This window comes from Acipenser ruthenus, chromosome 6 (assembly GCF_902713425.1).
Source record: "Acipenser ruthenus chromosome 6, fAciRut3.2 maternal haplotype, whole genome shotgun sequence".
Taxonomy (NCBI): Eukaryota; Metazoa; Chordata; class Actinopteri; order Acipenseriformes; family Acipenseridae; genus Acipenser; species Acipenser ruthenus.
This window is the reverse complement of record NC_081194.1, coordinates 61,041,815-61,067,843: the sequence shown is the minus strand read 5'-3', so window position 1 is coordinate 61,067,843 and position 26,029 is coordinate 61,041,815. Positions and strand designations below refer to the sequence as shown.

At 37.1% G+C, this 26,029-nt stretch overlaps 1 protein-coding gene across 1 annotated transcript; it reads left to right on the top strand.

Annotated features, from left to right (window-relative positions):
* The first annotated feature begins 4,044 nt into the window (after nt 1-4,044).
* LOC117410372 (cyclin-C) lies at nt 4,045-22,724 on the top strand. Its single transcript, XM_034016821.3, has 12 exons — nt 4,045-4,227; nt 5,239-5,345; nt 7,334-7,418; nt 8,053-8,122; nt 8,224-8,275; nt 11,269-11,324; nt 11,952-11,987; nt 12,211-12,302; nt 13,055-13,122; nt 15,169-15,248; nt 15,691-15,809; nt 16,064-22,724. Exons 1-12 carry the CDS (start codon nt 4,196-4,198, stop codon nt 16,116-16,118), a joined length of 852 nt encoding a protein of 283 aa, XP_033872712.1. The 5' UTR covers nt 4,045-4,195; the 3' UTR covers nt 16,119-22,724.
* Nucleotides 22,725-26,029: the final 3,305 nt, after the last annotated feature.

The following is a 26,029-nucleotide window of genomic DNA, read 5'->3' as shown; positions in this document are numbered from 1 at the left end:
GACCAATTTTCAGATATAGTGTTGCAGGGGGGCAGAATAATAATTAATACAAGTGAAGATTAGACATGTTTGAGAGACGTATTGACCTCTTTAAACTTCTGAATCTAAACAACAACAAGAATACATCAGTTTAATTGGGATAAGTGATATTCTATAGGTTCTAAGTTTGCAAGGGATGCACATTTTTTAACAGGGTCAAATTGTTTGGTCTTAATTTGGAGAGAGTGCTAAGGACTCAGATGTGTGTCCAATATTGCTAAGTGTACATTAAAACATTGTGGACAGCAGGTGGCACAGGTAGTGATAGCGACTGAAGATCAAACTTTCCACTAAACTCATTACAAAAGTTACAAAAGCCATTACAAAAGTAAGCTAACATTTATCACATTATATTGCAAATACATTTTCATAGCCTTGGTACACATCTGGATTTGCACAATGTATATTTTTAATATGCTTATTAATTATTTATTACCGTTTCAGAACTTGGGGATATGCAGAATGTTAAATAACGTCATCTTCATATTTTACTATACCTTGGGAGACATCTCTGGCAGGTATAAAAGTAACCACTAGGGATGCGCATCAGTAATTTCTTCCCCCTGAAACAGTGTTGTTAAAGATTTGCAATTGAAAATAACTGACAAACTGGCCTCATTACAGAAACCCTCTCTAAGGCTTTCAGTCAAAAACTGTCCCAAAGGTACAATATATTGGTAACTTTATTAAGCATACCAAATATCAAGGCATGCAGAAACAGTAATAAACAATGATTATGGGATAATAAACAGGAAAACAAAATCTTAACTAATATTGGTCTGTTAATTTCAGGGGTATAAAATATTCCTTTTTGGCTGGTTTCACAGATCCCAATTACCAGTAATCTTAGACTAATGTTATTTTAGGTTAAATCATGAAACACATTCATGTTTATACCTTCCAAGGAAGGGGATGGAGTCCTGTTCCACTCTGCACTGATGCTTGGGGTGATAAAAACTCAAATAAATCAAATAAAACACTTAAGACAAGGAAGCTAATCACAAGTAAATTAGCCTAAAACAGGAAAAAACAGACATATGCATCAATCATTACTTCAATAGAATGGAGAAGAAGAAAATGTAAATGCGAACCTCCAACAATCCTATTTATGGGACTAATTAAGATTTGAACTAATATACTAGCGGATTTGTAATCTCTGAAAAAAAGGCAACACTGGAGCGATTTTTTATATCAATATTCAGTGGCGTGTTTTATACAAAAGGAAACAACGTTTAACTTAACTATACTGGGACACTAGTAACACTTAAAATAAGCTTCCTTCTAACAGCACAATTGCCTTGCAATAGTGGGACTGTTAAGTAAACTGAATTAGTACTAAACTAAATGAGCATGCCTGTCCAGCCACTGCAACACCACTTCTTCTCAAGGTAGTAAGTAGATAATAATTCAATCCTTTTTTCAGTCGGGCTCAGCTCCAATGTCTCATCGTTCTCTTCCACCATCCGTACTCTGCTTCCTGGCAGTCGTGAGGGGAAAAAAAAAAGTGCTGTCTTAAAACTGTGTGGTTTTTGTTGTTTATTGTTTAGTGGGGAAACAGCCTAGCTGTCCCACTTGTAGTCAGGGTGTTCCTGTGTGTTACTTAGTGCTCGTACAGAGCTAGGTGTTTATTTTGTTTGTGTGTATTTTGTGTTTTGCTTTGTTCATTGGTTCTGTATTAAAACAGCGCAAAAGCGCTTTCAAACCCTCCATCTCTGTGTCTGGGTCAGTATTTTAAAGGGCGAAATGAACCTGAGCCGCAAGGCTCATTTACACAAGATAAACAAATCTTTAGTGTACAAAAATAAATAAATAAATGAATAAACAGTTGAAGTGAATCTACATAACGTCTAACAACAAAGCACAACTTAATTGTTGTCACCTGGTGGCATTTGGACCATGGTAACTTATGGATTCCCATGTGGCTTTAGGTAAGGCACTTGAACAAGCTAATTAACATTTTCACGGTAAACTCGTGTTACCATGTGTAAGTGGGTGTTGATTTCACAAGCATTTCCTTGAAACTCACATGAAAATGAGACTTACCTTGTAAAATAGTGTTATTGTTTTTTGGGGCATTTTCACAAGCTTTCCCTACCAATATGCACTTGCATTGCCAATTCACGTGAGACAAACCACTAATGTAAACTGGCCCATTGTAACCAGTTAAAAAAGGCATAATAAGACCTCCAATACAGCACTGTTTTTTGTTCCAATCAGTTGAATATGCCGACACTACCATGCCCCTTAATGAACCCACTTAATGGCATGCTTAGTAGGCTACTTGCACCTAACGATGTCACGTTTCAAGGATATGGCATCTCAACTTCTGGCAAATGAAGTGTATTTGAAATCCTGTAGTTCACAGCTTATACTTTGCTGTATTCTGTTTCACTTGATTCTTTACTTGATGAGAGAAACAAGATAAGTAGTTCAGGCACAACTACAAAAATATTTAAATATCAGCAACGAGAAGGAAACAGCAGTAATCACTGCTCTGTCCCATTATGCTCAGCTTCAGCATGGTACAGTTCATCAATAAGTTTTCATGCATTACCCATGCATGAAGAGATGGGGAAAACACAAGGAAGCTGCATCAGGGTGCTGTTTCAGTTCTATTTGACTGGTATCATTACTCCTGACCTGCTCAAAGGCTCAGTTTGGGACCATAGCTCAGTAGAGGAATTGCTGATCATTACGCACCTCAAAGCTTTACTTAAAATGCATTTACTGTTTATTACACTTCTAAAAGAGCACATTTGAACAGACTCAAACAGGTTTTCCTCAAGGATTTGCCTTTACTTTGCACCATCAATTCTCTCCTCTATCCTGACAAGCTTCCCAGTCCCTGCTGAAGAGAAGCATCCCCATAACATGATGCTGCCACCACCATGCTTGACAGTTGGGATGGTGTTGACTGGGTGATATGCAGTGTTGGGTTTGCGCCAGACGTAACGCTTGGAATTTAGACCGAAAAGTTTAATTTTTGTCTCGTCTGACCACAAAACCTTTTTCCACATGTCTGCAGTATCCTCTAATAAGAATATAACATTATTTTGTTGGTCATTTATTTAAGTTTAGAAAATTAAGTCGATAAGATGTGTTTGATTTTTTTGTCTGCCTTTCTCCTGCCTTAACACACTTTGTTTAGAAAATATTGTATGCAAAGTGTGTTAGTGGCATCGTCTTGAATATTTATAATATATTTATGTTGTATACAGTGCATTTTTAAACATACGTTAGTTGCAGTGTGTAACAGTTAAGTATATTATAATAAACTATGATGGGCTATTGTTTTCTTTTCTCTGTTGGCTAGTGGAGAAAATGTGTTTAACAACCGAATTGGTGTAAAACCTGTTTAGACTGCACTTAATCTACCCCTACACACCATGTTACTGGATCCTCAGCTGATGCACTATCCTTGCACTATTGCACTACTAATATGTAATTGCAGATATAACTTGTTGTAATCCTAACTTGTTGCATCCTAGTTCATATATAGTATTATTTGCACTTACTGTAAACTATACTATTTAAATATTAATTTTGAATTGTAACCTTGTACAGTACTGCCCTGTAACACTCGTAAATCACATAGGAAAAAGGCATCTTCCATATAAATAAATAAATAAATAAACAAATAAACAAATAAATAATATGAAAAGTGTTGTCAGTCAGAATACAATAATAAGAATCTACTGCTTGCTGGGGGCTTAGGGGACCCCAAGCCCGCTGCCTTTTTTCTGCCTACCCATTTGTTTGGCCACCAGCCGCCACTGCGTATTTACCATGATTAGAATTTCGGGAATATATACAGTTTTTAACATTTGGCGGAATATTCGACTTTTCAAATCTGAACACAGATTTTCCTTAAACTTTATTAGTTTTATGTAAAAAAAAAATCCCTTCTAGTATAAAAAGATGAATGAAATGAAAATAAAATATTCTAGTTTATCTGGCCATAAAAATAATTAGTTGTACAAATCCAAACGATGTAGCTTTTTTTGTTGCTGCCCAGCCGTGACCTTATGCAGGGCCAACTTTCGTGCCGCGCTTGTTGTTGGACAGGAACAATTAGACGGGTGCACACCAAGTCGAATGAGCTTTGTTGTTATCACAGTAGATAGTACTTTGAGAACAAGCTTATATTTTCTACGTCATGGCAGGGAACTTCTGGCAAAGCTCACACTAGTAAGTAAACTTCTCGAATGATTTATATATATATATATATATATATATATATATATATATATATATATATATATATATATATATACACACGGTGTACTACCGCGGTAACTTTTTTACAACTCATAGTGATATATAAAAATACATTTCCTTTTTAAATTTAATTTTGTACAGGAATACATACTTACACAGATTAGGGATACATTTGGTGAAATGTAAAAACATTTCCTGTGTTGATGGAAAAATAGAGGGTATATATTGTAGTTAAAGAAGACTGCATCTTTCACAAATGCGTGGCTCGATCCTCTTCCAGTAATAATTGTTTGGATGCAGATTATGCTTGTGTTGATATTTCAGGTCTTTCTTATTGGCTGCCAATTTGTTTTCCACTGCATTCAGTTGTTTTTCACTGCATTCAATTGTATTTACCATAAAAATGGGCATTCACCTACAGCTCTGCCAGTACAGAACTTATGTGTAAAGACACTGCATTATGTCTTTAGAAATTACGTTATACCACTTGATAGATATATGGATTGTATTTGTTTTCATATTCCATTTTTTTTTTGTCATACAGGTACTTACTTTTAGGCTATTCCACCTTTCAAATATCGATAAGGCACTAGAACATACCAAGAGTAACACAGAACAATTGAGGAAATACAATTATTGTATTCATGTCCAGGTGCCATGTTTGGGTAAAATCCAGCAAGCTTGTAAAATGTGGTAGTGGACATGACTGGAAAAGAAAGTGATGTGCCGGAATTGCAGGGTAGCTAGATTTGAATAATGTAGTGGCTTTCCTGGTTTCCAGTCTGACTTGGTAAAATGAATGTAGCAGGCTGATAAGATGTTAGCAAGTCTGTTTTAGAGTAAAATGGAGCATGATTGTGGAGATCTATTCATATAAGCACAATGCTGAATAATAATGCTACATTAGACAATGTTTTAACAGTTAACCAAACTGTGAAAATAAGTATTGTAGCATGTTTGAATGCCACTTGACGTTTTCAGTTTGCAGTGGATCCTTGACAAACAGGATTTGATGAAAGAACGCCAGAAGGACCTGAAGTTTTTGGCAGAAGAAGAATATTGGAAATTGCAGATCTTTTTTGCCAACGGTAAATCTGTTCTACCAAATTACCCTGATTGATAAAGGAGTGAAGCTTTTGCTGATTAATGTAACACAGTTTTTGTTCCTGGGTAGTAAGTGTTATTTCCTAATGGCTTATGCCTCAAAAGTATAGAAAATGGCTATTATTCCCCACAAACTTTGCTTTTGTGACCAGACAGTGATATTTTGAAATGTACCTATTTCCAATGAGAAAACGGGCGAATTTGTGTCTTCGTTCACATAAAGTCAGAAAAAAGCAACATATGAATCCAAATTAACATGTATTTATACTAAAGTAATACCAAAATGACTACAAAAGATTTAGAAGTGAGTAGTTTTTCGAGATTTACGATTATACTGTAAATCATTTTCACGAATCAGCCCCTAAATGTAGTCTCCCATCATGTTCTTGTTATACTGTCCTTCATTGACAGCTCATCCAGGAGCCTCAAAGCCGTGCTGCTCCATAATGGTAACAAGTAACCATCTCTTCCCCTGGCTCACTCGGTGCACCTCAAAGAGGATTACAACAGCATCAAGACCTTGCTGGACGCCTTGAAGTATGATGAGTACGGCTGGGACCCCTGGAAGGTGCTGCACATCAAATTGGGCCTTATGAAACAATTTGTCAGAGCTCTAGATAAGGAGTCGGCAGCCTTCAGGTACCTTCAAGACTTCTTCCCTAAGCTGTCTGAGGCAAAGGTCAAAGCCGGTGTCTTCGTCGGACCACAGATAAAGAAGATCCTGGAGTGCAATGAATTCCCCAAGAAGCTCACTAGTAAGGAGAAAGCGGCTTGGAACAGCTTTGTCGCAGTGGTTCGTGGCTTCCTGGGCAATCACAAGGCCGAAAACTATGTGGAGCTGGTTGAGACTCTGGTGAAGAACTACGGCACAATGGGCTGTAGGATGTCCCTCAAAGTCCATATCCTTGATGCTCATCTTGATAAATTCAAGGAGAACATGGGAGCGTACTTGGAGGAGCAAGGCGAGTGCTTCCACCAGGATATACTGGACTTTGAACGCCGCTACCAAGGACAGTATAACGAGAACATGATGGGAGACTACATTTGGGGGCTGATTCGTGAAAGTGATTTACAGTATAATCGTAAATCTCGAAAAACTACTCACTTCTAAATCTTTTGTAGTCATTTTTGTATTACTTTAGTATAAATACATGTTAATTTGGATTCATATGTTGCTTTTTTCTGACTTTATGTGAACGAAAAGACACAAATTCGCCCGTTTTCTCATTGGAAATAGGTAAATTTCAAAATATCACTGTCCTGGTCACAAAAGCAAAGTTCGTGGGGAATAATAGCCATTTTCTATACTTTTGAGGCATAAGCAATTAGGAAATAACACTTACTACCCAGGAACCAAAAAAAAAAAAAAATTTGTTACACTGTGTAATATATACAATGTACATAAAAATCACTACACTACATTTTCAGGAAGTAGGGTACTGTTTAAGCAAGGCTTTTCAGACTGATGTGCTTGCCTTTTTTCTGTCCCATGTGATTCTGGCTTGCTCTAAAGCAGCATGACGAGTTTTTGTCCCAGATGCCTTTCCATAGAGATAACTATGAGTGTGCACGTATAATCTGGATTGTTTACTTTATGCTGTCTAAAACTTTAATAGAGTCTCAAGAGCTGCTGTGTTGATCCTGTGTTTTCATGATATACATTAATCTCTCATATCACACAGAGCTCTTTTTTGTTTGCCATTTTTTAAACTGTCACGCAAATTCTGGTGAGACAGCAAATAAGTGCAAGGTATTTTTGTCATTTGTAGCAAATACGAACATCTGATTTTTGTATCCGAATACATGTAAAACAATATTTGTTTGAATATTCGATCATTTGTCCCAGCATTAATTTATATGCCTGTAGAGAACTTCACACCGGGATCTGGTATAAATGCGCACACCCAGTCATACAAATTTGTTTAATTAAATATATTGGAATGTCTGCTGATGATAAACATTTCACCCACAGTTATTCAAGCTTTAGGAGAACACCTGAAGCTTAGACAACAGGTTATAGCAACCGCTACTGTTTACTTTAAGAGATTCTATGCCAGGTAAGACGCATTTGTACAAAGTTATTGTACTAAAAACACGGAAGACAGTTTTGTTAAATTATCTGTTTACCTATAGTTAGGCTTTTGATGATTACATGAGCATTTGAATATACAGTAGAACCTGTCATGTTTGATGTAATTGGTTCCAATATCCTGTCTCAGAGGGAGTCATTAAAGAAAATCAGTGAAAATTCTTGCAAAATAAGTATTTGGCAATTTACAGTTATATTTATCTCTTGTTTTCTTTTTTTGAACATGACTAAAGTGTGCAGTTTGTTGCCTAAAAAAGAAAACTGATGTATTTCTTTATTTATTGTTAAACTGCAATTGAATCCAGTCTTTCTTGCTAAGAGCTGAATTTACTATTTTAGACCCATACTAAAATGTGCATTGATCAGTTTCCATCTGTACTGTTCAGTTGGTAGCAGCATGTGTAAATGGCACATGTCAGAAGTCCATTGGATAATAGGGGGTTTCATATCTTACAGGATTGAAATATGATAGGTTCTGCTGTATTACAAATTATTGTTACAAATTAACTAAAAAATCCTCTATTTATGTTTGTTTGATTAAACATTAAGATCAGAGCTATACCTGCTGATTCTGTTAACATTAAACATGCATGTTATTTCAGATATTCACTTAAAAGTATAGATCCGGTTCTCATGGCTCCAACCTGTGTGTTCTTGGCATCCAAAGTAGAGGTATTATGATTTTCTTGTTTACTCTTTGAAATTGCAGTATTTATTCATCCAAAAGGGCACTGATTCAACAGCAAATTTTCTGTGTCTGTTGTTTTTTTCAGGAATTTGGTGTTGTCTCAAATACCCGATTGATATCAGCTGCTACTTCTGTATGTAAGTGTGCTGATCTTCATACTTTTTTACTCTTTTATTCATTTTAAAGAATGATAACCAAATACCTGGCTGTCTTAGTCCCCCTTTGTTAATTATGCTTCATTTGGGGATGTTTATTTTTCTCTGTCGTGGTGTGTGACAGGGAGAACCCTGTCTCTGGTTCTTGTGCGGATGTGTGCAGCTGGGACGCATAACAGGAGACGCGTTGCTAGGAAACAAATTGAGCAGGTAGGCTCGCCCAACGGTGAGCTGATCAGGAGGTCTGGATTGGCTGGGGGCCGTGCCCGGGGAGGCTGCGTGCAGCTCAAAGGGTGTCTGCACCACAGCTCGAGGCGACTGCACCACCATGTTACACAGAGGGGTAGCTTTGTTTACATCAGAGGAGAGCGTCCACTCTGCAGCATAACTACTACGGAACCCCTCAACTGCAAGACTGTGCCTGTGAAGGATGTGCCCAGCCAGGGCTGTCATACAGACTCTGAGTCGCTGGGCAGCCAGGAATTTGGGAGTAACAGCATTAGGTTAGTTTTGGTGATGTTGATCCCAACCAGTATAGAGAGGGTTTCGTAGTGTAGTAGGTTCCTGGAGCGGGATGTCTCTTTTAATGATGCTAGCGCTCGCCTTGTGTGGCAAACTTTTATTTTTATCTTTGTTTTGCTTTCTTTATTAAATCTGACACTAGGGCTACCATTGCTGGTACCCTAGTGGCAGCACTTGTGTTATATTAAATCTGCGTGCCAGTGCGGCGTATCAACACCCAATGCCTTGTGTCTGATGACCCACTCACGTAACACTTCCCCCTGTTAAATATGGTGGCAGCGGTGGGCGTCAGTGGTCCTGCTGTATCATGGCAGGATAGGCACAGAAGAGTTGGCTGCCAGGATCCACAGGCAGAACCAGCTGACGTGCAGCAGCCACCGGAGGCACTGTTAAGGGAGCAAATGGAGGCGTGGGCAAGGTAGAAGCTGACATCCCCAACGTTAGTAGGAGTAGCTGCCGTTCAGAGAGCCAGAGGAGGAAGTGAGTCTCAGAGTAGGAGGAGTTGCCTGCCCAAGGGCTAAAGGAGGAGCTACTGTCCCGACAGTCAGTAAGTGAGGAGGAGACTGCCTCCACCACAACCCCAACCACCACCACTGGGCGACAGTCTGGCACTTGTGGGTCAGAGCTCTTGACCTGTGCTCCCAGACACCTGACCTTGGTGTCTGGACCATATGTAGTTTAAAAATACATTATGTAGAACAGTAATAATGTTTTTATAATTTAAATAAAAATACAAATTGTTTATTTACACGTAATTGATGCTGCTTGCGCATAAGCTTGCATTGCAGCAGCACTAACTGCAGCGGACTTAGGCGAAACAAACTTAATTTAACAGTTACCGTTCCAAGCAGGTTATCAGTCACATTTTACTACTACTAAACGGATGGTGCTCAGTTTTTTCAAAATTAAAATTATTAGTGTTAGCGTATATTTTGTATGTTTCAAACATATTCTACCATAGCACTTCTCTTACACTGTCTTGTACACTAGGTATTCAGTACATTTTTTACTGAAGCACTACAACCGCTATAGGTACTCCCCAGTGCTTTGGATAATATACCCTGCTCCAAACACAGCAGTGGCACATATAGAGTTGCTACATATAAAGATTTGGTTGGATTTTAATACAACAACTTTTGTTTAAGTATGTGCATTATACAAATAAAGATTGAATTTTGCATATGAGTGACATTTAATGTGTGATTTTATAGTATTCACACAATTTCAAACAATTTCTGTTAACATTGCGTGAATGGTGTCTGACGAACCTTAGAAGGTTTAAAACAATCTTCGGATTCGTGGCTAGCGAACGAACCTTCGAACCTTCGAACCTTCTAATACAGCCCTACCAGCAATCAATTGAGCAGGTAGGCTCGTCCGACGCTGATCTGATCGGGAGGTCTGGATTGACTGGAGGCCGTGCCCGGAGAGGTAGCGTGCAGCTCAAAGGGTGTCTGCACCACATCAAGAGGTGACTGCACCACCATGCTACACAGAATGACACTACACAGAATGACTACTACGGAACCCCTCAACTGCAAGACTGTGCCTGTGAAGGCTCTGCCCACCCAGGACTGTCATAAAGACCCAGAGTCGCTGGGCAGCCGGGACTTTGGCAGCAACAGCAGTAGGTTAGTTTAGGGGTTGGTGATCCCAACCAGGTTAGAGAGGGTTTCGTAGTATAGTAGGTTGCGGGATGTTTCTTTTAATGAGACTAGCGCTCGCCTTGTGTGGCAAACCTTTATTTTTATTGCTGGAACTGTAGTGGCAGCACTTGTGTTGTATTAAATCTGTGCGGTGTGTCAACACCCAGTGCTCTGTCTGACTTGTGATTATTCAATGACGACCGATGCACATAACACTTCCCCCTGTTACATGGTGCAATTGAAAAATCTGTTTATTTCAGTAGAAGTATAAAAAAAAGCTAAGAACTGACCTATATCTACTGTATGTACATATAAGTCTGACATACAGAGACAGCTTGATGCCTCCCTTTTCCCCCACATTATGATATTCTCAGTACTGTGTGAAAAAGAATGTTCCTAAACCCCCAATTAGGGTACCGTACACTCAGTAATGTGCACAGGCAGGTAGACAGCCTCAGATTACGATACACATTTTTTTCTAAAGAAGGTTCTTGGCAGGTTTTATTTATGTACACCTGCCTCCTCTATATCACACATCAGGTATATGCATTTCCAGCAGGGGATAATAAGATGTGGCCTCATATATGCGATTAATTAATATACAAAATGCTGTCTAAACGAGTAGTGCCTCTTTTTGTCTAATGATTCGATATATACCTGATTCAGAGCATACCACAACTTCAACTACACAATTATAAGTCGTCAGTAAGTAAATAAATAAATAAGTATGTAACTACTAATATTTAGGAATGTATTTTTGCTGCGTTGATGGATCTTGCTCTTTTTTTTCCTTTTTTTTTTTCTCAGTAAAAACTAGGTTTTCATATGCCTTCCCAAAGGAGTTCCCATACAGGATGAATCATGTAGGTATGAAATAAAAATGGCCTGCAATGGCTTTTATGGATGTTATATGCACTTTAGATTTGATGTTGCTTCTTTTTACTTGACCACAAGGGAAATGTTAACCTTTCAAGTACAGTGTTCTGCACAGAAGAAAAGCTAAACTTGTCAGCAGTTGAAAAGTTTGTCAACACTATACAATGTCAAATGAGATTGCTGTATACCACAGGATATATTTAGAAGTTACTGGGCAAGCTACAATACTGTTACATGATTTGGTTGGTGTGTGATACTTGATATTTGCATACTGTGTTGCATTTATTAAATGGTTTAGGAGAATTGCTAACTACTGGGGGTGAGAGGAGACAGTCTGCAGTATATTGGAGTTCATGAATATGGAGGCTGTTTGGTCCAATGGTTACATACAAGGGCTTGTAACCAGGAGGTTCCCGGTTCAGCCACTGACTGATTGTGTGACCCTGAGCAAGTCACTTATCCTCCTTGTGCTCTGTCTTTAGGGTGAGACGTTGTTGTAAGTGACTCTGGCTGATGCATAGTTCACACACCCTAGTCTCTAAGTCGCCTTGAATAAAGGCGTCTGCTAAATAAACAAATAATAATAATGTAAAAGTTATTTGTTTTGTTTCTAGATACTGGAATGTGAATTCTATCTATTAGAACTAATGGTGAGTACTGTATTAACTGAAGAGCAAAGAGTACTGTAGTCATAAAAAAAAAAAAAAAACCATGATGATGAAAACATCTGTATATTTTGAGAAGCAGATTATATTCCAAGCAGTCCATATTTTAAGTTTAATGTATACATGGAATACTATTCTATTATATTTGAATCAAAGATTAAAAAAAAAGATAATAAGTTAGAAATGTTTCCTTTTAATTTCTACACAGGATTGCTGTTTGATTGTGTATCACCCTTATAGACCTCTTCTCCAGTATGTACAGGATATGGGGCAAGAGGACATGTTGCTTCCTCTAGCATGGTAGGATTTTTTTCTTCAGTATTTCCTGAATTCAGTGGTAAAAATACACTTATGCTTCATCCAGTCTTGTTTTCTGTAAGCACCTTTTATAATATGAGATGTGATTTGATAATAAAAAGCTTTTTACGCTTCTTATACATGTCTTTGTATATGTATTTGATTTAACGAGCATACATTTAAATATTATTTCGGATGATGAAGAGGGGCACGGGGAACAAACACTGGCATTGAATGCAGTTTTATAACAATTTGTTTTCCAAAGTTGTTAAAATATTTTTTTCTTATGTAACATTCATATTTCGTTTCAGAATTTCAAATTTAAATACTTTAACAATATTTCTTAGTGTTAAAACTACAGGTATAATGTCAGCGTGAATTAAATCATTTTGTACTGAAGATAGGGTGTGCAAACTTACATAAGACTAGACTGCCACATCTAGACTAGAGAACACTTAAAAACAATACAAAAATCATAGAAATAAACTACATTTATGTTTTTATTTCAATGAACTTATGACTTGCCTCCTATCAATGTAAATCATAAATAAACACAAATGCATTTGATATTCTGCCTATTCTTTTTGTCAGAGATGTATATGCTTGCATTATGCTTCACAAGTTTAATTGGGTATTAGTACATGTGTAGTAAACTACTGTGGAAGTATAAAAAAAATTGTTTAAAATGGGTGTGTCCTGTAGATATGTATATAGTTAGTGTTTACTTTTTGCTTGGTCTCATCTTTCATATGCAGGAGGATTGTGAATGACACATATAGGACAGACCTCTGTCTCTTGTATCCACCATTTATGATTGCACTAGGTAAGAAGTTCTTAAAACAAGCAAAGGATTGACTGCTTTTTCAGTTAATACATCTCCAGATATGAAAATTCTATGAGACAATCCAAGATTTTTATTCTTTTGTTCTTAGCCTTTTTTTCATCAGCATTTCTTATCAAGGCAAAACGTACATGTTTTGTTTTGCTGCATACTAATCCGACAATTGTCAGTCCCTATTCAAAAGCACTGATCTACAAAACAATCCTGATAAAAACAATATATTCGTATTGACTGGAGTTGAGGCTTATAGTGGAAAACTACTAGTGACACAGTCCGCATAGACATACAGTGCTGTGAAAAAGTATTTGCCCCCTGTCTGATTTTCTGCATTTTTGCATATTTGTGACACTGAATGTTATCAGATCTTCAACCAAAACCTAATATTAGATAAAAGGGACCCTGACTGAACTAATGACACAAAAATTTGATACATATTTCATTTATTTATTAAAGAAAGTTATGCAATACCCAATGTCCCCGTGTGAAAAATTGCCCCACTTAGACTCAATAACTGGTTACGCCACCTTTAGCAGCAATAACTGCAACCAAACACTTCCTGTAGTTATTGATTAGTCTCTCACAGCGCCGTGGAGGAATTTTGGCCCACTCCTCCATACAGAACTGCTTCAACTCAGTGACATTTGTGGGTTTTCGAGCCTGAACTGCTCGTTTTCAGGTCCTGCCACAACATCTCAATGGGGTTTAGGTCTGGACTTTGACTAGGCCATTCCAAAACTTTAAATTTCTTGTTCTTCAACCATTCTGATGTAGACTTGCTTGTGTGTTTCGGATCATTGTCTTGCTGAATGACCCAGCTGCGCTTCAGCTCACGGGCGGATGGCCTGGCATTCTCTTGTAGAATTCTGATACAGAGCAGAATTCATGGTTCCTACAGTGATGGCAAGGCTCCAGGTCCTGATGCAGAACTCTTGAGGATCATCTAGGTGCTTTTTGGAAAACTTGAGACGAGCATTCATGTTCTTCTTAGTGAGCAATGGTTTCCGCCTTGCTACTCTGCCATGAATCCCATTTTTGCCCAGTGTCTTTCTGATGGAGGAGTCACGAACACTGAGGCAAGAGAGGCCTGCAGATCCCTGGATGTTGTTCTAAGGTTCTTTTTTGACTTCCTGGATGATTCTGTCCCAAAATTTCTCCATTTGGACAATATGGCTCTGACTGTGGTTTTGGGGGGGGGGGGCAATAACTTTTTCACACCTGAAGATTGCATGTTTGATTACCTTTCACACCAAACAAATGAAAGAAGCACCAAACTTTTTGTCATTTTTTTCTCTAAGACTCCCTCTATATACTACTACAACCCACAAAAAAATCTGACCAAATACAATGAAAAATGTGCAAAAATGCAGAAAATTAGACAGGGGGCAAATACTTTTTCACAGCACTGTAGTTTACTGTATGTGTGTGTGTATATAAAAGTATTCAATTTAACATCTATAAATAGTGCTGCTTGTTTTTAATCAGTTCAATGTTTATTAAAAAAAAAAAAAAAAAGGAATTTTTTAATTAATACATTTTTAGTTAGTTCACACATTTTATAAGCGCAATAAGTCACTTCAGGGTGTGGGATATACTCTAATATCCACACGCACCGGGCGGTTAAAGGCACTCGGCTTCACCTCGTGAATTATAACGACACAGAGAATTGTGAGGGTCTGGAACCAACTCCCCTTTAATGCTGTTGAAGCTGACACCTTGGGGTCCTTCAAGAAGCTGCTTGATGAGATTCTGGGATCAATAAGCTACTAACAACCAAACGAGCAGAAAATTAGTATGTTCTTATAATATATATATATATATATATATATATATATATATATATATATATATATATATATATATATATATATATATATATATATATGATGTCAGATGGAAAGCGTTTTGACTATTGACTCCTGATTCATGTCAATCAGTGTTAATGCAGAAACTATACAAACATTAGGTCATGTGACACTATTTGCCAGTAAAATTGCAAGTTTAATAATTTGGACATATTGTATTTTTAAGCCTGCTTACATGTTGCTTGTGTGGTGCAGCAAAAGGATGCAAGGCAGTGGTTTGCTGAGCTTTCTGTGGACATGGAAAAGGTAAGAGTAAGCTGTTCTTATAAAAATGGGTAGATGGGGTAAGCGGAGTTGAAAGGTGTCATTACCACATGATTAGAATGAAATGTCTATTCAGTCTCGGCAGTTAGGATTCTTATACACTCAAAAGTAGGGAACAGATACATAGGACTCATTAGAAAAATGAAGAAAATATTGGAGCAACAGGACCACTCAAAGGGAAATATAAAGAATCTATACAAATATTGGATATGTATTTCATATCTTCAAATCTTATTCAGAATTTACAGTTAATAACAGGTTGAGAACCTTTATTGTAACAGCAGTTTATTTAATTTACAGTATGTACATCTTAAAATGATAGACAAAAATCTGTGAGGAACATGTTACAACTTATGTGGTCCTACATCTTTAAATTCTTTCTAAATGCATTTTTTTAAACCTTATGCACTGTATATCAATGTAGATCCTTGAGATAATCAGAGTTATTTTGAAGTTGTACGACCAGTGGAAGAACTTTGATGATAGAAAAGAAATGGCTGCTATTCTCAACAAGATGCCTAAACCAAAGCCTCCTCCAAACAGGTGATCTGTAACTTGCTACTGTGCTTCTGTGTCAATTATGTCAGTGTCTTTGCATTAGCAAAATATTCTGCCAAAGAGTTATTGGTAGTTGTTCAGCCTAGATCTTATATTGCTAAGTAGAATTTTTCTGTAGATTGAGACTGATTGATCTGTTGTAAAACTTACTTTTTTCAATATCAACAGGCTCTTACTGCATTTTTGAGTTTTTCAGCTTCTGCTGCTCCATGTGTGCTGAACTCTGTGTTATTTTACAGTGAGAGTGATCAGAGTTCCAATGGAAATCAAAACTCATCCTACAATCAATCGTAGGACATTCTGGAAGCGAGGACTGTGACCACAAAGGAGATTTGAGCAGAATATATGTGAAACTGGGAGCAATATATATATATATATATATATATATATATATATATATATAAATTATTTTTATATATCAGGGGTGAAGAAGTTGGAAGCCTGTTGTGTGGGCCAACTTTTTATTTTTATTTTTTTGGGCTACCATCTCAGATTTTGCATTTACACTAAGGGTTTTTAAACATCTTTGATTATATAGTGGATGACTGACATCCCAGTAGAATTTACAATGTTGTGTGTCCCTCTTTGACTTTTGAATGACTGCTTGGAACCGTGAAAACCTTAAATACCAAAATTAATTTGCTAGGTACAATCAGTAGCAAAAGGAGTGCACTGAATACATTTTTTTGTGTGTGTGTTTTCAGATGGGTTTGTGTACAATGATTTGGGTGCTGTATTGATAAACTGAAGGAGGCTTTACGCCAGCAAAATATGCAGCATGTAGTTATAAAATGATCTGAAAACACCTTTTCTTAGGTGATGGTGGTGGAGTTTCCAATATGATGAAACTCACCTTTTTACCTCCAGCACTCTTCTGTACTTGGACAAGTTATTGTGGACATAATTCCATGTGCTGTAACAATGCACCATCTTATTTGGTGTGAATTGGTACTGTGCTTTACTTTGTATGTGTGAGAATGTGTAAGAATTATGCAACAGAGGGGATTTTTTTTAAGCTAGCATAAAGAATGATATAAAAATGGGTCATACTGGCATTGCTTGCATTAGGCAGCCATACGCTTTCCCTGGCAAGCTACTTAACTCTTCGCACATTATCTTTTTGAAACAGACTGGGGTTTATATATGTATATATTTTTTTCTTTACTTGCAATTAGGTTTTGTTATAACAAATGCCCATTTTGTACGTTAAATGTATTTTGATCAGACATTCAAATAAAACTGAACCAGAAGCTAATTATAGACAAAAAATAATCCTGATCACAGGTTAACAAATTCTTCAAAAATGAAAAAAATAAATAAATAAATATCAGTTTGGCAACACCCTAAAATCAGATACCCTGATCAAGACTATGATTTATAATTGCTAGTGGATTTACTGTCACTTTTTTTTTTTTTTAATACCTGTTTGGCGAGGGGGAGAATAATGCTGATTTGCTCTTTGTTGCACAAAGCAGATATTTTGCACTAAGGAGGAAATGGATGTACTCTACAAAAACAATATATATATATATATATATATATATATATATATATATATATATATATATATATATATATATATATATATATCAAAACCTCTAGAGAATAAATATAATTCTACATCTGGATCTAATTGGGTAAATCTATAAATTGTGCATCTATTCTGTTATTTCTGTATCAGAAACACACCATTTGAAGCAGGTAACTAATAGTACTTTTCCTTAACACAATGGTGGTTTTAATTTAAATGCTAATCTGGTTTTATAAATAGAGATTGTTTAAAATTATTGATTGGTTATTTTGATGGGTATTTTTGCAATTTAAGGGCCCTTTCTGTTGTGGATGGGATAACAATGTAAGCTTCAAAGCTTTCTGGAGATGGATACATATTTATGATGCTGTGTGATGCAGACATAAAAAAATAATGATTATTATACTTGCCAGCCTGAGTGTGTCTGAAATGTTATTTCAGATGTTATGGAGTGTTCATTTTGTTTCATTTGACTGTGTGTTGGGGCTGTTTCCAACAGTAAATTCAGTGCTTGCAGTGTCCTACAAAAACGGGAAATGTGTTTTATCTTAACTTCTGCCATTGCACTTATAAAATCTAAGCTTGAATGCCTTAACAGTAAGCTGCTGATTTTAATACTTGAATATTAAATAGACTGTGAACCTGTCTAAAATAGAACTTTTACAACAATTCAAATAGGTTGTCGAAAGCAGTGTTTTAAAATAACCACTGAAGTTAATTTTAATTTTGAAGTTAGTTTTAAATTTGATGCAAAAGGAGGAGGGTGTCACTTCAGGATGTAAATTGTGTTGTTACATTCCTAATTGATAATTCTCTAGAGTTGTTATACAACACATGTTCCTAAATATTTTAATGCTTACCTGAAAACAGTAAATGCTAAATTGTATAATATTTTGGTTTAATAAATGTTAAAATAACAACAGACACTTGAAATGTCCCCTTGTACTGAACAAGAGCGATCTTAAGCAGAAATATTTCTGATCTTTGCTGCAGCTGGTGTCTTTTGTTGAAGACATTTTAAAGGAATCATGCAGCTCTTTGCAGTGTGTAATCATTTAATGGAAGCAGATTAAATGCAGTGTAACAGATTGTGGGTCAATAAAGCAAACAATGCTATATTTATTTAAGTGTTTAAAAATATGTATTTACACTTTTCTTTCAAAAAGGGAATTTTCACAGGGAACTACTGGCAATGGGTAAATTTCACAGAAATCGTGAAATCCATGACAACCATGAAGAAAATACAGCCTTAATTATGATATGCAGTACAACCAGTGTTATGCAACTATTTCAAGGTTTATTTTTTGATAATTCCTGCTTCGCCCATTCATCCTGGGAAATGCTGGACCCTGGAAAGAATAAGCTGTCAGTATTTCATTAACAAAAGTGTTTTAGATAACCCATGGTAAAATCCATGGCAACTCAGATACAGTGGAGTGTCACACTTTAAAATCTTCATATCTGAAAAACATGTATCCAATTGTGATGCACCTTGCCTTTACATATGTATGAACGCAAAGCTGACTAGGGCCAGCCTTTTCGTATCACATGACTAATGCGGTTGCATAGCTCAGTAGCCACTCCCATATTCTCAGATATGTGAAAGGTAACTAGAAAGCTGAATATTCTGCTAGCCAAGACGGGAGTGGATCAATATTGAATGATAATTATTTCTATATCATAGAACTTCAATTATAAAAACATTAAAACATAATCTAGCGGGTTAACGTTCAGGTTGTTTCTTTCACATAATATACGAGCTGCAGTGCATTCATAATTATGCTTAATTTGTCACAATTACCTTTTTTTCCTGTTATTTAGTAACTAAACAGTAATGCTGGTGACTTGGCATATTCAGCTACCATTGTATATTCTGCATGCAACGATGTACATAGCTACAGAAGTGTGCATTTTTACATTCAAATTCTGATCATTTCTTTAGTTGCTTGCTTTTACACACGTAAAAAAAATACTGTTCTCATCCACAAATATTTAGATCGCTGATGCACCATGTGAGGGCGAGACCCTCACTGTAATATTTCAGTGCCTCTTATTGTGATTATTATTGTTAATGTTATTCTACTGGCAATAGAGCAGTGGTTTATTATGCAACGTGCATGTTGTTGAGTAAAGTGTATTTTATATTTTGATATTATGCTGATGCAACAGTAAGTTTTACATCAATAACTCATTGGACACATACATAATGTTATTTACATTTTAAATAGTGAGCAGATAGGTTTGTTGATTGTTTGAGTAGTATTGTTCCTTGGGATAACAAAATACTGAGCTCAAGTCATGTGATTTCATAAAAACGGCGGTGCAGTTTGAGGGCAATATTACTGCTCAGCGATACATTGACGAAGTCCTTGAGGTAAAAGTTTTTCCAGTCCTGCTAGGCAATCTGGAAGTGTCAATTTACCAGCAGGAGCTTCAGTTTGCAAACTGTTTAACTAGCTAATGTCTAACTTGGTAGGCATCATCCTGGGGAAAATGGAATTCAAATATGGCAAAATGGAGTTCTTTCGTAAAACAAGATGGCGGCCAGACTAAAGCCTAATGTTTGCAGCATGGACTTATAATCAATCCTCCAATTTACAATATACAGGCCACTATTTATAAGTTTATAAGGTTGCCAAACTACAAGCACTAAACACAAAGTGGTCATATTCAAGCCCAAATTTGGTTATTCTACCTAGGTGTCAAAGTTATAGGAGTTGGATGTTGTGAAACATTAAAAAAAAAAAAAAAAATCAATATCGTCAATGAAAATATACTGAAGGTAGGATTTTTCCATATAGGAAAAGTCTTGATGCATTCCAGTGGACTCTTGAACAATACATGTGTCTGTGCCCAGACTGAAACAGTATGAGCTATAAAAGGATTAGAACGCGTTTGCTCAGGTTCTTCCTGTTCCAAGTAAGCAATTGGGGGAAAAGGGTATTTACATCATCGTGTTAATATTTACCCAATCTGGTCTTTCATTCCCTGTCTTTCTCAAATAAGCTATTTGAGTTAAAGAGAAGGCAAAATTATAATATTTCAAGTTTGGCCCCCGTTTGTAAAACCCTGTTTATTAACTGGACCTTATAACTTAGTGAGGACTAGCGTTGGTCGTTGGTATTTTGTGTTTTATGTTGTATGTGGTGTGTTATTGTTGGTGTGTATATATTGGGCTATGTAGCACAAGTGATTTAAAATGTATAGTTGTATTTAGGCATGGGGATTGCTCACTTCACGTGTAGATAAAATGTGTATTAGTATGTGGGCACGGGGATTGAATAAATTAGTTCATGTGCCAGGATTCAAGTGAATGATTAATTAGCAGTTGAGTTCAAGCACAGCTGTATATATAGAGGCACGAATCACTCACTCGGGGTTGGGTGTTCATTGCGGAGAGAACTGGAGAGAGAGTCGGGAGTAAGTTTTAGACAAATAAATACAACTGCTATTCGTGCTGGTTTTACACCAGCGCGATACTTGTTTTATTTAGTGTTTCTCCAGTGTTTGTTTTGTCTGTTTTGGCCATCGTTCCGTTTTATTTGTATTTTGAGTAAGTGTTCCGTTTTGTTAAAACTTTTTATTTATTATAAAAAGTCTGCGCACCAGCGCATTCATTGCTTCAGTGTGGTGGTTATCTCTGTTCATTTCCTGGCCTGACGTCACCCTTAAGTCATCCGGGTCATACTCCCTTTCTGTTATTGTTGGTTAAAAAAAATCTCTTTGTTCTACATTAAGTTTTGGTAATTCGATCTGGGAAAATAAGATATTAAAATCTAGTTCCTGATTTTTATTCTGATTGCTATAGTTTATGGCAGTATTCTTTTAAAGGTGGTATTAATAGACTTAGTGTCTGTATGTAGCTGTCCAGTCTCATCTCTAATTGCTGGAATACTGGAGTTAATTTCTATATTTTTAAATTGGTGTGCTAGTTGTTTGCTTGCTTTTCCCCCTTATTCATAATGGGTTTGTTTTAATCTGTATAGTGCATATTCTGTTTTTTTTTATTATAAATTGAATTAATCTCAAATTTAGCTTTTGTCATTTTATGAAGTTTGTTCTGCAGAAGGATTACTTCCAAATGGTGTCTCTAATTCCTTAATTTGTCTTTCAAGTTTGCGTACCTTTTCTAAATCTTATTTTATTTGGTGTCATTTTAATCAATTCATATATGCTTTAAAAGCTTCCCATACCACTGAGCTGTATTGTGTTGGACCTTTATTAATATTAAAAAATAATTCAATTTCCTTCTGAAATATGGCTGTTTGAGCCGAGTCCTGTAATATACTAGTATTTAAATCGCCATTTCTGTGATTTTTCTGGCTTCCTCCCGGCATCCATTACAAGATCCACATTCACATGGTCAGATATTACAATAACTCCTACATCACATTTACTGACAGCCATAACTAGAGTTTTGGAGATTCAAAAATAGTCAGTTATAGATGACGCTTTATGCACTGTGGAATACAATGTATAATCCTTTCCTTTTCGGATTCCCTGGTGTTTGATTTATCCAGAAACTACAGCAGGGTGCAAAATAACCACTAACACCAGAACATCTGATCTACAATCCATTTGCTCAGCATCAGCATCACCCGTTATGTCACAATTCAATTGAATTCTGTCTAATCACGTCCTGCGAGAAAGTGAGACATTATCATAATGTATTATTGTTGCCATTCTTTTTACTGTGCACCTCCCAGCACTAAGCTATCAGAAAGACGTACTGTATCATTGGTTAATGACGGGCTGTGACAGACAGCAAATGAATCCGAGTCAACAGTCTCCCTCCCGAACTGCGAGGGCACGGTATAATAGGAACAGTGTGCCCCGGACTGGATGGTTTGACAGTTCATTCCAGGGTCAGTTGGAAGCCGGCCATCCAAAAAGGGGGCGAAGCCACAATACTATAAGTCAGCGCCTTGGAGGAGACGCAGTTGCACTCGTTACCAAAGGGGGCGTGACTGAAGGTATATCGGGATGTGGCAGAGCGATCTGTTCCTTTGTTATGGTTACGGACGGATTCCAAAAACTGTAAACTAAACATGAGTGTTTTTGTGAGTGTTTTGTTTTGTATTAATAGTGTTTGCTTTGTAATTAGTAGAAGGCTAACAACCGGGAGCTGTCGCTGTCAAGCCAGCATCCAACCCGGATTATAAATACAGCACCAGTCACAATCACTGTATTCACCACCAGCGCAGGAGCACCGTGAGAAAGGACTCCGAGCCCTGCCTGTATTATTATTATTTCGGGACTGAAACCCTGTATTGTTTAGCTGTGCAATTACACATTGCTATGTAGTTGCCAGCATTATTATTTAACTGTGCCAAACCGTGCAAGAAATAAAGAACGGTTTGGACCGTGAACTCTGTTGTTTTTTGTTGTTTGAGCACTGCATCACCTCTGCACCTGCGCACTGCAAGCCACTTTGCCACACGGGCAAACAGAGGGAGGGATGCTGTTAGACTGAGATCAGTGTGGCCGCGCCTTTAGGAATTTTCAATCACACGTGTTCACTGGCAGCCTCACTGTGTGATTTTTTTCCATCTGTGAGCTCCATGCTAACTCAAAAACATTTAAAAAGAAAGGAAGAAGAGCTGTCTAAAGCAGCAGCGAAGTGTTCTAGGATTTACCTAATGTTCAGGTAAGAAATGGGTGCACAACAATCCATCCCCTACAATAATAATAATAATAATAATAATGTGAACTTACATCAAGTACTGCAGAAATTGGTTGTGCCTTCATATGTTAAGAGCCACTTGTACAGTTTGCAACTCATTTGACCACTATCGTTACTACAGTCCAGCCATGGGTAAATCATTAGCTAGTTTGCCTGAATTTTGTGACATTGCTTATTTGTGCTGTTGTATCACTAAGGCTGTATTTTTTCACGTATTGAAAAAGTTTGCATTCCTTTTAAAGGTCTTAAATGTTGTGTTTGTTTTCCTTCTTTTTTCTTTGTTTTTTGTATTCTATTAGTATAAAACTTAGGTTATTTAAATTGCAATTACAAGGCAAATCCATTAGTAGAACTAGGTTTCCAAAAAGACATTGAGTATTTACTGAAATTTCAAAATAGTTATTTAAGCCATTTTAGAGTTGTTCTTTCCAGAGAGTTTCTTCTGCCAGTCAATCCCACCTTGTGGTCTCGATCAGTTTAATTTCTTCCGTTTTCCACCTGCTGTTGCAAACATATCCAACATTTCCCTTGGACTCATCATAATATCAATAATATTATATTATTATAGAAATAAAAGAATGCAATGTAATTTTGTGTTGTTGATATAATCACTGGACAATGATGAACTATCAATCACAAATGAATGAATGCCGGTGATGCCTTGAGACTCTGAGAGTGAGCTATTACATCACATAGCAACCGTGGCAGACTTCATTCCGGGTTAGATTAGAAAAGAATGATGTTTGAAAAAAATAAGTTATTCATTTGTGAAGAAAATTTCAACCATCTTATATGTGATTATATCATGTGTCTGATACCACTTCATACACAGCTCCTCAGAGTGGGCTGATAAAGTCAGAGAGAGAGAGGTACACACACAACCCGCTATTGTTTGGCACACTCACATTCATACAAGCAATTGAGTTACAGCATTTTAGAGTTTATAAGTGTATTCCCATCCCACCTCAGGGTCCAACACAAAGTCCAAACTGTCACGGTGCTCTGTCCCAACTGCCTTGCTGTTACAATGTTTTCAGCGTATGCAAATGTTGGTAATAGTTCGGCAAATGAAATGAGGGACACCTGCCTGTGATTAAGCAGGCAGGTATAAAAGCAGCTCACAAATGTTTGTTGGGAGTTTGAGTGAAGGCTAAGACCTGAAGCCTGGGTGTAAACTTTGCATAACCTGTGTGGGCAAAAGGTACTATGTATTTAAGAAACTTTTGTTTGTTCCTGTTATGTGTCTGAGTCTACTGTTTAAAGGGCACAAACCAGCCTTGACCTGGGGGCGTTACCACACTGTGTAAACATGTTATTTAAAACTTTACTACATATTCACAGGAATGTGGGGTTTACTTAGCAGTTTATGTTGATGGGTTTATATTTGATACAAAGTGTCTAACCCTAACCCTACCCCCCCCCCCCCATCGTTGATCACCAATTGCCATGACAACACACTCATTTATTTATTTAATACTTATTTTAAGGTAATAAATAAACAACATTGTCTAGGGATTTTTTTTAAAAAATATTATTTTTACATCTCATTAAATGATATGTGTGTGTCGAGATTAGATAAAAGGGTATTTAGAACAGAAAATAGGAGACACTTTTTTACACAGAGAATTGTGGGAGTCTTGAGCCAACTACCCAGTAACGTTGTTGAAGCTGACTCCCTGGGATCCTTCAAGAAACAGTTTAGAGATTCTAGGAACAATAATCTACCAACAACCAAGTGAGCAAGATGGGCCGAATAGCCTCCTCTCATTTGTAACTTTTCTTATGTTATGATAAGATGTCGTTCGCCCCTACTAACAAGGGACAGCAGTAATTTTAGTGGTTATTTGTATTACGATTAGCAGGTCACTCGTGATCTATGCATAGTCTCTGTGGTTCACAGCTGCAGCCAGTCTCCCGCAGTAAAGGGCTTTGTCCACTGGATCCGTTCCGTCATGCGCTTTTAACATGCGTAATTGTGATACGTCAATTAATTTAACGAGCATGTACATTCCGTATTGCACCTTGCACATTGAGACCGTAATTGTATGCACAATGGTTATGCAACAATTTTGGAATTGAAACAAGTTCCGTGTTATCCTTTTTGATGTGCGTTAAAAACTACATTGACCAATGACTTGGGAAGACATGTGGTTTCAGAAAGAGACGTCTACTTAGTTGTAGAAAATAACAATATATTGATTGCGAAAGATATGCCTGATGGGCACATGAACAATTGGCAAACAGTTATGTCTGACATGAACATGATAGCCAACAGATACATAATACATAATACATTCACATTTATAATTTGGCCCAAGGCCTTATCCAATGAAGTGCGATAGCTTCCCCTATGCTGGTCAAGCTAAGATGAATGCAATACAGTGATTAAGAATGACTCGGCCAGCAGGCAGGACAAGTGGCACTTGGGGCTACCTTCCCCCAAAATATAAGGTCACCGCCAATTGTTTGCATAGTTAACCATCACCCATGTTTTTTGAGGACACGCAGGTAATGTCCATTAATAATGTGTAAAATTAATTATGCACTTGACCAATAGCCCAGTCTGACGTGATGCAAGATAGAAGGATATCTTGTTTGTAATAGTGCATGATAATTTCTTTTTCGTCCTGCCTGGTTCAAGGAGCTATGCTGCCCAATACTGACAAGCATTATATGTATTTATGATGGATGTGGATTCCAGCGGCAGGAGAAGTGGCACTCAGGCCACCTAAGTCTCGCCACCCTGCAGATCTAAACCACTCAGCGCTCAGGTAAGGAAAAAAACCCTACTCACCAGAAATAGGGGGAAACCTTAGGGAATCCATGGCAGAGGGTTACCCTTCCTCCGGGTTATAAAATAACGACATCAATAGTCCATAATTTGCCACATAACATTTTTTGTGCTGATAATAAGTCTGAGACATTCTTCCGAATGTAGAGTTTGTATGCACCATCGCAGCATTGTAAGTCCATTTCCCCATAGCCTTGATT

Coding starts and splice junctions, on each gene's coding strand:
- LOC117410372 (XM_034016821.3), top strand. CDS start 4,196: ATGGCAGGGAACTTCTGGCAAAGCTCACACTA. Junction 7,419..8,052: donor TTTAAGAGATTCTATGCCAG/GTAAGACGCATT, acceptor ATGTTATTTCAG/ATATTCACTTAAAAGTATAG. Junction 8,276..11,268: donor ATCAGCTGCTACTTCTGTAT/GTAAGTGTGCTG, acceptor TTTTTTTCTCAG/TAAAAACTAGGTTTTCATAT.